Here is a 13309-nt window from a genome sequence, read left to right on the forward strand (position 1 = left end):
TTTCCCAGTGAGCATCCCAATGACTGGCTAACACAGAGATATAACAGCCTACTTTTTGGACAGCAAATGCCATGGGCCATCCAGCTCCTGGGTTCCCCCAGGATGTGCTGAATTGCAAGCACAGTTGAGGGCACCTTCTCCCTTGCCCAGTCTTGCCTTTCCCACTTCCTTACACAGGCAGCTATAGTGCACTTACCTCGGGAGAGCAGTTCCTAACAAGTTCTCCATCTGGAGGTATTAATCTCCGGGTTATACATCTGCAACTCTCCCTCTCCGGGTCTGTTGCCAGGGAACACAACCTGATTCACTGGGACTCTTTGATTTAAAATAGCACATTGGATTCAGAAAGGTCTTTGTGATTTTTCTCCACCTCAGAATTAGTTCTGTTATCTATTCTTAATGGTTATACTATAAATTATTTCAAAAACTACTTCTAGCATAGAAAGTGGCGTTCCAAATGCATGACATTGGGGGTATGGATAAACATTTCCTTTTGATTGGTGAACTTTGTAATCTAAAAATTTCTAAAAAAAATTTGGACCCTTGTCTCCAACATTCTTTCTGACAACATTCTGGGTAGCCGTGGTACCAAAGTGTGCCTGTCTTTGGGAAGCTCTGCTACTTGACACGCTTGGTTTTCCTTCCTAAAATGTTGAGATCTTTCCAAATTGAGCAGGGAGAAAAAGGGAGAAGGGATGTATCCAAGGAGACAGAATTACTTACATTTAAATGAAGGAAAAAAATCACTGACAACAAATAAAAACAATAACACATTGCAAAAAAAATGTAAATAAGCCAGGTGCTGTGATAAAGGAGAGGACTCTGACCCTATTTATATGTCTAGTTAAAAAGCAATTTCCTGGATTAATTCCTTACTAAATTAGGACCTTTTTTTTTTTTTCAGAGGACAAACTGATTCCAGGATATTTCTCACTAAAAAAGGAGTTAAATCTGTGGTTGACATTGAACATCCAGGTTTAAAAAGGAGTCTCTCCAGGCATTTTATTTTATCTCAATTTCATGCTCTATTTACAGTAAATCTTATGTTCCATGCCACATAACTGGAAGTGGAGAATGAATAACAATTATTCAAAATAGTAGTTCTCAGTTGTTTTTGAGAGAAATGTATAGCTTTACTCCTTTATGAATGACGACTGACGTGTCATGCAGACGTACGCAGGTGACCTTCCCTCTTGTGAGCTCATGGTTCACGACCAAGCTTTGCAGACTCTCTGCCCTGCACCTCCAACGTTTCTGTGTTGGCAGATCCTCAGGGACCCTCAAGCCCAGTGTTCTCCCAAACTTCCTTCTCTGGTTAACCACTTTCATGACGTCCCTGTATTCCACCTGTGTCATAGCACTCCCACAATTTCTTTAAATCAGTTTACATAACATCATTATGCTTATTTTAAAAGGAAGTTTTAAGTCATTATTGTCAATGGAACATAGCTTCCCTGCCATAGGTAAAAGGCAACAATAAAAATAAATACATAGCTATAGTAAAATTCCTCTTCTCAATGGGTCATACAGTCAGTGCAAAAAGTTCTTTGAGAGAGGAAATCATAAGAATTAAATGTTTGGATCTTACTTATTTCACTTCAACTTTACATATTTACATATTTATCAGAGTTTGGACGAGAAAATTTTTTTCATTTCACAGATTTTCTCTATTCTGCTTTTGTAATCATTGGTTTCTGCTCCTATTTTTATTATTTCCTTCCTTATGTTACTTTGGGTCTAATGATGATCTTTTTTTTAGCATCTTAAGGTAGAGTTTAGATCACTGATTTTACACTATTATTATTATTATTTTTTTTTAAACAGAAACATTTACAAGAATAGATTTATTTCCTAAGCACTGCCTTAGTTCTATCTCACAAATTCTGATGTGTTTTCATTATCATTCAATTCAAACTGTGTCCAACTTCCCCTGTGACACTGCTTGACCAATGGATAATTTAGTGGTGTTGTTAATTTCTAAATATCTTGGAAGACTTTTCAGATCTCTTTTTATTATCCATTTTTTTAAGTTCCATTATGATCAAAGAACATCTTCTGTATGATTTCAATTATTTTAAATTTATTAAAGTTCATTTTATGGCCTTATGGGACATCGTGGTAAATATTTCAAGTGGACTTGAAAAATATGAATATTTTGTTTTGGGGGATGGGGTGTTTTATAATGATAATTACATTCAGTTGACTGTGATGTTGTTCAAGTCTTGCTTATTTATAGTGCCTTTCTATTATTATGCAATTACTGAGAGCAAAATTTCCAACTATAATTTTGGTTTTTTTATTTCTCCTTCTGACTTTTGTTTCATGTGGTCTAAGGCTCCTTATTGATAAAATTACATATCTAGGATTATTATGTCTTCTTGATAAATTGATCCCCTTAGTATTATAAAATATCTGTATTTATCTAAGATAATAGTCTTTATCCTGAAGTTCACATGGTCTGATATTAATATAGTTATTCTACCCATATTAAGATTTTGTTTTCCAACATTTTACTCTTGACCTATTTGTGTTTTTATATTTGAATTGTATTTCTTATAGACAGATTACGCTGGAGTTTTGCTGTTATATTTGATAATTTCTGCTTTTAAGTTAGAATATTTAGATTATTAATTGATATTATTAATGAGACTAGATTTAAATATATCACTGATAATTATTTTCTATTTCTCCCATCCATTCTTAACTTTTTTTTTTCCTGTCTATCTCTGACTTTGGATAAATTGAGCAATTTTGAAGGGTTTCATTTTATTTCTATTGTTGAGTTGTTATCATAACTTTGTTTTTATTTTTTATTTTCTTGGTAGTTCAAGATACTTTTGCTTTCCCCTTTTCATTCTTTGTACTACAATTGACATAATTTAGTTCCTCATGTATCCTAAGACATTTTTATTTTTTTCATTTTAAACAGTATCTTTTAAGAAAATGCAAAAAAAAAAGAGAAAAATATTTTATATTGGCTTTCATATTTGCTCTTTGTGTTATTCTTTGTTCCTTTATGGAGATCCAGGTTTTCATCAGTATTATTTTCCTATGATGTATGTCTTCCATTAATACTTCTGTTGTCTAAGCATATTACTGGCATATTTTATGAGATTTTATTTGTATAAAAGCTATTATTTGGCCTTTATTTTAAACATTTTAATAAGCTTTATTCTTTAGAGTAGTTTTAGATTCATACAAAGATGAGTGGAAAATAGAGTTTTCCCTGCCTGCCCCCCACCCCAACAGGTACAGCCCCTCTGCCTGTTAACATCCTGGGCTGAATGATGCGTCTGTTCCAATCAATGAACCTGTGTTGACACATCATTATCATCCAAATTTCATAGGTTGTATGAGGGCTCACTCTTCATGCTGTACATTCCATGTTTTTTGACCAATGCATAGTGATGGTCTTGATCTGCTTTGAGTTCCTATATCAGCATACCAAAGACTGGGCCTTCTTGCTGTCTCATGCTATAGTGGAAGGAGGAAGGGCAACAGAATGTGAGAGAGTGGGAAAGAGAATATGTAGCCTCAAGCCCATTAATCACTGGCACTAATTTATTCATGACCAGAAATCTCGCAGTAGGCCCATCCATCTTCCAACACAGTTGCACTGGGGATTAAATTTTCAATCTGTGCTTTTTTGTTGGACATTTGGAACCATAAAAGTGACATTTATCCACAATTATTCTATCATACAGGAAAGCCTCACTGCCCTACAAATCATCTATGCTCTGCCTAGTCATCCCTCCTTCCCCAGGCTCTGGCAGCACTGAACTTTTTCCCGTTTCTCTTCGGAGTGTTGCATAGTTGGAACCATACAGTTCATATCTTTTTGAGACTGGCTACTCTTAATGTTTGCATTTAAGCTTCCTCCAGGTATTTTCATGGCTCCATGGCTCAGTACTTTTTAGCATTAAGCAATGTCCCTTATTTGGATGTACAAAGCCACATTTTCCATTCATCTGCTGAAGAACATCTCGATTGCTTTCATGTTTTGGAAATTACGAATAAAGCTGCTATAAATTTCCGTGTAGAGGTTTTGTGTGGACATAGTTTGCAACTCATTTTGGTAAATGCCAACCAGCATGTCTGTTGGATAGCAGGGTGAGAACGTTCAGTTTTTTAAGAAACTGCCAAACTGTGTTCCAAAGTGATATTCCATTTTACTTTCCCAACAGCCAAGACTGAAAGTTTCTGTGGCACAGTATTCTAGCTAGGACTTAGTGCTAATAGATGTTCAGAGGTATTTCATCATTTCAGTTTGTAATTTCCCAATATTATGTGTGAGGATGGTCTTAGGCCTGAGCCTAAGCAACTCCATTTTAAAAACTCCAGTTTGAAACCTGCAGTTTCACCAGGCACACCTACAGAGCCCTCCAGAATGGTCACAACAAGTTATTTCCCCTCACCCTGATCAACAGAGTGAAGTCCCTGGCAGACTGTCCTTGCCTGATAAGAGGGAAAGGTGAGAAGATCAGGGTGGAGACCACTCCAGACCAGTAAAAATGTCATTCTTGTTTTTTTTTTTTTTTTTTTTTAATCTTACATTGTCTCTGATGAGAAAGTCCCATTTTTTATGTTTCTCAATATATAGTATTTGTTTTTCTCTGAGTTGACTAAAAAATTTTTTTTATCATTATTTTCAAATAATTTAATTACAATATACCTTGTTGCAGCTTTCGCTTTGCTTATTCTGATCAAATTTCATTGTATTTCTTGATTTTTAAATTTATTATGTTCAAAAAATTTCATTTTTTATGTGTGTCTTTAAATCTTGTGGGCACATCTGCTGCTCTCTAAAGTGCTTATCTGCTTATTTTATTTTCTATATAATTTCTGGATGTTTCTCTCAGGTATGGTTGACATTTTTTTCTGCTGGGCTTTATATGTGTAACAACTTTTGAGTGGAATGTGACATTGCACGTTTTTGATTTTGGTTGCTGGGTTTTGCCATCTTTCTTTAATATTGAACTTTATTCTGGGCTGCATTATTTTCAGTTAAGCTTAATATTTCCAATATCATTCTTAAGTTTATTAAGGAAGTTTAGATGAATCTTCACTTTTAGGGCCAATATAAGCCCTGCATTGTGATCCTTTCAGGATCTCTACTAAATGAGGCATATGTTTACATAGGGTCTGTTCTCTGGCTGTTGGAACTAAGCCTCTTTCCAGTCTCATGTGAGCATGCGGAGTTGTTCAGGACTGAGCTCTCCGGCTCTGTGGGATTGTACATAGGCATGCCTGGCTCAGTGTTCAGTAACAGGCTTTAGGGACCCCTTAGCAGGTTCTAGAATTCTTTCTTCACCGCTTTGTCCAATCTCTGTCTCCTCAACTCAAAAACCCCAAGCTCTGCTCTGGTTGGCCCTCCATGCACTCTTGTCTTTAAAGGAAATCTAGGCAGACAGTTGGGGCAATTATAGGGCTTGCCATGTTTGTTTTCTTCCCTCAATATGCTGTGTATTGTGCACTGTGTGAAAATAGTTGCTTAATACATTTTGTAAATTTTTCCGGTTTATAGAGGAACAGCCTCTCAGCTTCAGTAACTTCTTTGAAATTGAAAAAAGAAGTCCTTTATTTTTTGTCCTTCCTTCTTTTTCAAATATATTATTGATGTTTATTTTTCAACAACATTTAAAAATATACATCTGGTGGTTTATCTATTTCAATTAACATAGTTTTCATCTTTATAGTATTTGATTTTTTCTATCTGCCTAGTTCTATTTTTGATTATAGTTTGCTCTGAGTTCCTGGTCTGTGTATCCTTATAAAATTCTTGAAATATATCATGTTCTTTCTCTGATAATTCTGGCCTCAGAGGTCCTTGGCAGGGTTAATTTTGCAATTTGATGATTATGCTGAGTCTTGCTTATGATGCCTTAATTCCATGTGTATTTTGCAGTTTGAAATTCTTAGCTCATATTTGACAGGGCTTTGTAATCCTTTAAGACTTGGACTTAAATCTCCAGAGAAGTATATTTGCTTTCTGTCAAACTCTTACAAGGATTTTAACCTGAAATTCCTTTAAGGTAATCTAACAGTTTGGAGTTTCCTGGGTCACACAGATAGCCCAAATTAGAACTCCTCACATGAGTTAGGAAAGCTGTGGTTATAAATTCTTAGGGAGTTTTGTTTCCTTTTACCCTCAAGCCCTAACCCTCAGAAATTTTCTCATTGGCCCCCTTTTCTGGTTGGTCAACTCTTCCCTTCTTTGTGGATGGTTATACCCTTTTGGATCTGAAGTTGGCTTATGCTGAAAGTCCTTCTATTCTCTGGGTTTATGAGTGGAGAAGACTTGGAACTGAAACCAATGGTCTCTTTTTTTTTTTTTTTTGGACCATTCTCAGAATGGACTTTAAAAGATCAATCCACAGACACTGAGACTGGTAAATGCCTCATGAGCCGCCACAGGGTAAGCTACAATTTACCACTCTACTTTTCGTATTCTGTAATTTAGTTCAAACCCCAAACAAGATTTCCCCAGATGATTCAACTTTCTATCATCCAAGGATCATTCAGATATGTTAAAAAATATGCTGACATAAAAGACAACAGGTGTTTGTTTTGGAGAATGCCTTCCAAAATGAATCTGAAGTTGTTGTTCTTTCAGCTAATAAAAAAGTGATTTTTATTTAGTGTGCTGAATCTTAATGAAATTTTTAATAATTATGAAACTGTCCCTCAGAGAGTCACCTAAAGATATCTTCAGGCCATAATACTTCTCCACCTCCAAAGAAAATTGAGAGAGCCTGTGTCACCTACCTCGCTCTTGTGCATAAGTAAGTATAATCCTTCACTGGTAATTGAGTTCTTTATTTAGTTATTTTGACAAATCAAATCCCATAATGAAAACTGAGCTTAGAAAATGTAATATAATGATGACTAAATTCCACCTACTGTGGCAAATCTCTTTGTTTTAATAATACTCTCTCATTTCCATGACAGTTTTCTTTTGGGGGAAAAGAATTCTCCTGGAATAAAGGCCACCATATACCTTTCTCCCTAAAGAACAAATGACAGATGGTAAGGATACCATAAGCATTTCCTGAGTGCTTGCAGAAACCAAGTCACTGTGACGTTTCATGAGGTTATTATTATTATTATTATTATTATTATTCCCACTTGCAGGTTCAGAGATTAGGAATTGGCTCAGGCTGCCCCAGCTCAAGGTCTGTTAGTAGAGTTCCTGGTCTCTAACAGTTTGTTATATTGCTCCACAAAGAAAAATATTTTCAAAACTTTACTGGTGGATCCAGCTTTTTACTCTCTAGGATAGATAATTTCACATTCCTTTTATTTCATTGGTAGAAAAACAAAACAGAAATCCATATCAGTGCTTAGGTCATTTATGAAGCACAACCCTGAGTCAGTTGGAGGTCTTAATTGTACACATTTCAAAAATTGTTTGTGGAACTCCCTAGGGTTATACCTATTTTAAGCACAGTATCAGTGATATTCAATTCAAAATGACGTAATGTACTTATTTCAACTTCAATGACAACTGCTGTTTGATCTGAGCTCACAAGCTTGAATTTCGTTGCATGCCAGTTCGTGAATTCTGCCTACTTAGGTGGCTTCTGATTGAGTCTCAGCTTGGTCATGATCTCTGTGTTGAAGCAGAATTTAAGTCAGACACCTGGAATCTATGATCCCGGTTTTCTATTTACTTCTATTTCAAGTGAAGGTAATCCTACAATAGCATATTGGCCAATTTTGTTTCTTTAATTCTTTGATTTCTTTTCAAAAATTATAATTTTCCATACTGCCTGGACCCAAGTCTGTAGTAAATCTTGTGTAGAGATAGAGAACTGCTGGTATATAAAAGCTTGATTTCTTGTCATTTATTAAACTTTGTCTCCCGTCCTTATGTTTACATGATTTCTTCCAGAATTTCACTGAATTACAAAGTAAAGTTCTTAGCACTAAGTGGCTAAGCAGGAAACATTCAAGTCCAACTGGACCATGTACCAACCACATCCTGTAATGATGCCCTCCAACAGGGAACTTTAGGACCTGAAGGTGCACCCCTTCTGCTTTCCTGGGGGAGATGGAAATGGATTGGGAACTTTAGAAAGCTGCTGAAATTCCATGATGATGGCTGTGTTCAGTTTGTTAATTGCAGCAAAACACTGAAAAATCTCAGGCTCCTTGCAAAGAATGAACAATAATCATGTCTCTGAAAAGACCACACTGGTTATTTCTCCAACATTATGTGTATAAAGCTAGAAGCTTAATGTTTTGTTTTTGTTTTTCTGTTTTGCTTAACTTTATAGATTAAAAATAAAGAAATGATGCAAATGATACAATACTCTCATATGAATTTTCTATAGAGTTTGGAAGTTGCAAAAGAAATTGACATCTCTTTGTTTGGCTTGAGATAAATAATTACTTTGCCTCAAATTCAAAATATATTGTCAACTGCATTATAATTTTTTGGTTCAAAACCATTCAAATGACAATACAACAGTGTTGCTTTTCACTTACATTACACGATTCATGAAAGAGCCACCCCCTGAGGGACACAGTGTTTTCACAATGATCTTTAGAAAAAGGTAGAAAAGAAAAATCTTGAAAGGTGGAATTCTAGAGAAATGATGCCAAAATATTTAATCTCAAAATCTAATTCTAAAATTAGTTAATCAATTTTACATTAATAAATTGGCATTGTGTAATACACACATACATACACACACACACACACACACACACACACATTTTTTGGCTTGAAATCACCATGAATACATTTTAAAAGGTAGCCAACCATGGGATGTTAGTTTTAAAGGGGAGGAAAGCTACCTTATTTCTTCTGTGTTATAAATTAATTTAATTTGTTTTCAAAATTTAAAAAAAATCACTGCCAGCTTATAGTATAAATGCATATTAACTCAGGAAGATCAGTTATAGTCTAAGAAATTCATTTCTTGCATCAATACAGTCCCCATATGTCTTAAGATTTAGAACCAATACTAATTAAGGTGTAGACTCCAGTGGCTGGCGTGCTCCCCTTGGAGTCTAAGAGATGATTCACTCACCCGGGGTTTTGGCAGGTGCTCACAGCTGTATCTCCACCTCTGGCCACATCAGGGACTTTGTCTTGACTCAAATGCTCTTCTGCTTCCTGTGGGGTGTCACTTTCGGATAGGAAGCATTCAGGTTCTCCTTCAGGTTCTCTGGTATCCTCTTCTCTCTGCTCTGTTTCAATCTGAATCAAAGGCACATCCCTTGAACAAAGTGACCTCCGGGTGTGATTTAGAGGGCCAGCATCACAGCACGAGGAAGTTTTCTTTGCACAATCTAAGCCATCCTGGTTCACAAGAGGAGCCGTTTTGCTTGGAGAAGACACTGAGGGATGTTTGCTCTCAGCAACAGAGTCCTTCCTGCGGCAATCAACAGACTCCTGCAAAAGCAAAGGCGGCCTGCTGTGCGCTCTGCTGGCAGCTATTCTGTCTGCACACTTTTCCCCTTGCAAGGGAGAGCCCCGGGGATTAGGACCGGCTTCAGCCCCCTCTGCATCATCTATGAAAATTTTGTTCTTTCTCATGAGGGCCTCAATTGAGTTTGCCCACGTTTCATGAATCAACATGTTTGTGATCTGGTCAGTCCCAACTCTTCGATACAAGCAAGAGTCAGATTTGCAGAGACCCGAGGAGGAAGCTGCGCTGACGGGCTGTACGCTTGTGAAATCCTGTGGGCAGTTTTGGGCAAAGCCATCTAAGGAGTTGGCTTTGACTGGCGCATTCACTGTTAACGCGGCACAGGGGGACCTGGTATCTGGCATGGACGACTGTCTGTAACACAGCGGGGATCGTGCAGGGGGGGACAGTAAACCTGACGTCCAATCCTGGCTGCTTCTTCTGGAGGAGGCGCCGCCTTTGCTTTCTCTTTCAATGTCCCTCAGCATGTACCTGTAGAACTCCTCAGTTATGCTCTCGGTGCTGGACTGCTTAGAGGGGCAGCTCGGCCTCACGCTAAGGTGGTCGTTCTTCCTGCACGCCTGTTGCATCGCCGAGCTCAGAATGCTGCTGGCGTTCTTGCCTGCATAGTAATCCAGCAGCAACTCAAATCCCCGCCCTTCGTTTTCCATCTGGTTGACCATGAACCTGGAAAACTCATCGGTGATGCTCTCGCAGCTCGACTGCTTGGAGACCGAGCTGGCCCTGCTGACCGGCTGGCTTAAGGTGCTGGATAATCCCAGGCTGTTGGCATAGGCCCTGGCCTCAGAGTCCTCCTCCGGAATGCTTTCACAGCTAGAGGCCTTCAGCCGGTTCCACCTGTCGCCACCCAGTAACCGATTCCGGGAATAGCTCTGGGCTTGCCACACGCCGTCCACCATGGAGAACTCGGTTAGGCTCATGATCTTGGCGGCCACTTCGTTGGCAAAAGTGTTGACTGAATCGGGGATGTCCTCGAGGTTCACAGACTCGTCCACCACCCTGTTCATCAGCTTCTCTTTAAGCTCAGGGTGCTCATCCGTTTTCCGCTTGATCTCACTGAGCCTAGGAGGCTTGTGCTTCCTCAAGCTGCTGCTACCTCCCTGGCTTTCCTTCTTCCTCTTCAAGGGTCGGCAGGATACGTTCGGGGTCACCAGAAACTCGTTCCCTCTTTTCCATGCGCAAAACCAGGGTTGTTTTCCATAGGAGTTGTCAAGACAGATTGCTGCGATTTCAGTCGCCATGGAGACAACCGTCTCTGCTAAGTCTTCCGCAAAGTCTGTAATGCAGTAGTCCTCTGCCTGCTTTGGGGATTGAGCAGGCAGCGCCGACTCGTCCCCTAACAAGGACAGGTGAACTTGAACTTCATTATTTAGGGGCATGACACTACCGTACTTCTCTTGGGTGTTAGGATTGATACTGTCCTCGGCATCCTGGGAGCTGCTTCTACACTTGTCCACTGTGGGTAACTTTTCTGCTTGGAAAGAGGCTCTGCGTTCCTTCTCTTTGTGCCTGGGTGGCTGATGGGGCTCCTTTGTGTCTTCTCCCACTGTTCCTTCTATACACATTTCCTTGGAGGTTGTTTTAGCTGTTGAAGAGTCCAGCACTCTGCGACTACAGGACAGTTCAAATTGCGGTGGGGGGTTCTCCATGAGGCCTGCCCTCACTCGGCTCTTGTCTTGCTTCAGGTCCATAATATCACTGGCGACAAGACTAGTGCTTTGTGCATTGCTAAGTGGATGGTCACTGGCATATTCTGTGTCTTTTGTGCCTGCTTGACCAGCAACCTGATCAAATAGCTGATAGCTGAGGGGTTCCATTTCCCTCCATCTGATAGTCTCCTTAGAAAGGACAGGAGGACACTGACCAAGCTGCACTATCTGGTTCATCTTCTTGAACGTGCAGCATATCACACTGTGGAGCAGTCGATTTGTGCTTTCCATTAAGGCGTCCAATGTTTCAGATGAAAGCCTGCCATCGTTGGGGTGGGTTATTTTATTTTTCTGGTGAACTTCATCAATGGCATGCTTCAGAATAACATTGGACAGGGTCTGTGTCAGTTCATTCCTCAGGATATTTTCTGAGCACAGCATCTGAGACTTTGAGGCAGATTCTATGATGCTCCTGTTCACAGATTCCATGAGGTCACCAATGCTGCTGTAGGTCTGAGGCCTAGTTAAAACCAGAGCGGCCTCTGTGAGCAAAGCCTCTGCAATGGCTTCCTTCCCCACCTCCACGTTCCTCTCTGATGCTGAACTACAAAGTGGAGGGATTGCTCCTGCATCTTCTGTTGCAGGCAAGAAGCTACTTGGGGATACAGGACAGGTCACTTCTTCCCTTTCACCTAAACCACAGACAGCTACGGCACTTGCCACCTGAGTCATGCCACACAAAGCTGATGGAAAGGAGTATTCACTGATGGAAGACTCCTTGAGTCCTTGAGATGCCTGCTCTTGAAGTGCTCCATTGCCTCCCAGGGCACAGTTTGCTACCAGGGATTCCTGTTCCACTGTGAACCTTTCGGTAGCCTGTGGACTGGAGATGGTTCCAATCACAGTGGCTGCACAGGCGAGTGCTACTTCTACAGCACTCTGAGGGTGTCTGCTGGGGTCCTCTCCGGGTAGGACACCTGCGGTTTCCATAGAGACCTCCATCTCAGGCCAGGAAGAGATGCCTGGTTCAGGGCCAGCATCACTGCCTTCTGGACTCTGCACTATGACGATTTTGGGGAGCTCGTCCCATGACCGAGGGACAACTACATCTTTTGTTGAGCAGCTAGTGGGAAGCAGAGCACTTCCTACAGAAACACTGACTGCAGATTCCTGGGCTGGTGTAGGTTGAGACTGAGATAATCTGATAAATGCATCTTGTAGCACAGATTCTGCTAAATTTGTAGCATACTCGCCAGTTGTGGCTTCTCCATCTTGGATAGGAGGAAGTGAGTTTCTCGGGCCTTCATGATCTCCTGGATCTAGGCTGTTGCCATGTTCAGTGACAATATCATATGCAGAAGGTCCATCTTTCTTACCCATCATGGAGAAATAAGCATCACTTGGAATACACAATGCCTGAGGTTTTTCTACTTGACCTTTACAATGTTCTGAATAATAATAATTGGTAGCTGGTTGCTCATTCCTCATAGCTTCACCCTTCCACTGGGATGGCTTGGTGGAAAGATCTAGACTCTGCAAACCTGTGTTCTCTGCTACCTTTTCCAGATATCCTTCTGTTTTAATAAAAGGTGAATATTTGTTAATGCATTTTTCTTCCAGAGCATAAAGCAACTTTTCTTTGTTGTAATCCTGTTCCTCTTGGGTGACTCTCTTTTGCTTTTTACTTTCCAAAGCATTGGCTGACAGATTTATATTTTCATAACCTAGTAAAGAGAAAATGAGGGCCACTATTATTTTTTGAATATCAGGTTGCCATGGGTCTAAAATAACAATTACTTTCCAAAATTGCCTTAATGCACTATCTTATTTTTATTTTTTTTTTCTTCAAATGAAACATTGTGAACTTTTTTTAGATTCTTACACATTTTTAATTGACATAAAATCAGCATAACAAAATTAACCATTTTAACCATTAAAAGGCAATGTAGTGACTTCTAGCACATTCAAAATGCTGTAAAATTATCACCATGACTTAATTCCAGAGCATTTTCATCATTCCAATGAGAAACCCTGTACTGGTTTTCCATTCCCTCCTTCCTCTTGGCAACTCTTTTTTTTTTTATCTTCAAGGATTTGTCTATTATGGATGTTTCATATAAGTGGAGTCCTACAATATAAAGTCTTTTACAACTGGCTTCTTCCACTGAGAATACTGCATCTGTGTTGTAGCATGTATCAGTACCTCAGCCCATTCCGTGGCTG

General features: G+C 39.4%; 1 protein-coding gene across 13 annotated transcripts in view; it reads right to left on the reverse strand.

The window, feature by feature from the left end:
* Sphkap (SPHK1 interactor, AKAP domain containing) overlaps positions 1 to 13309 on the reverse strand; it is a 152803-nt gene that overhangs the window by 18786 nt on the left and 120708 nt on the right. For all 13 annotated transcript variants that reach the window (XM_021727119.3, XM_040267964.2, XM_021727118.3 and 10 more), the window contains one exon: positions 9036 to 12810. In XM_021727119.3, the coding sequence (XP_021582794.2) occupies positions 9036 to 12810 (3775 nt within the window). The remainder of the gene's footprint in view (positions 1 to 9035; positions 12811 to 13309) is intronic.

This window comes from Ictidomys tridecemlineatus, chromosome 7 (genome assembly GCF_052094955.1).
Source record: "Ictidomys tridecemlineatus isolate mIctTri1 chromosome 7, mIctTri1.hap1, whole genome shotgun sequence".
NCBI classification, from domain to species: domain Eukaryota; kingdom Metazoa; phylum Chordata; class Mammalia; order Rodentia; family Sciuridae; genus Ictidomys; species Ictidomys tridecemlineatus.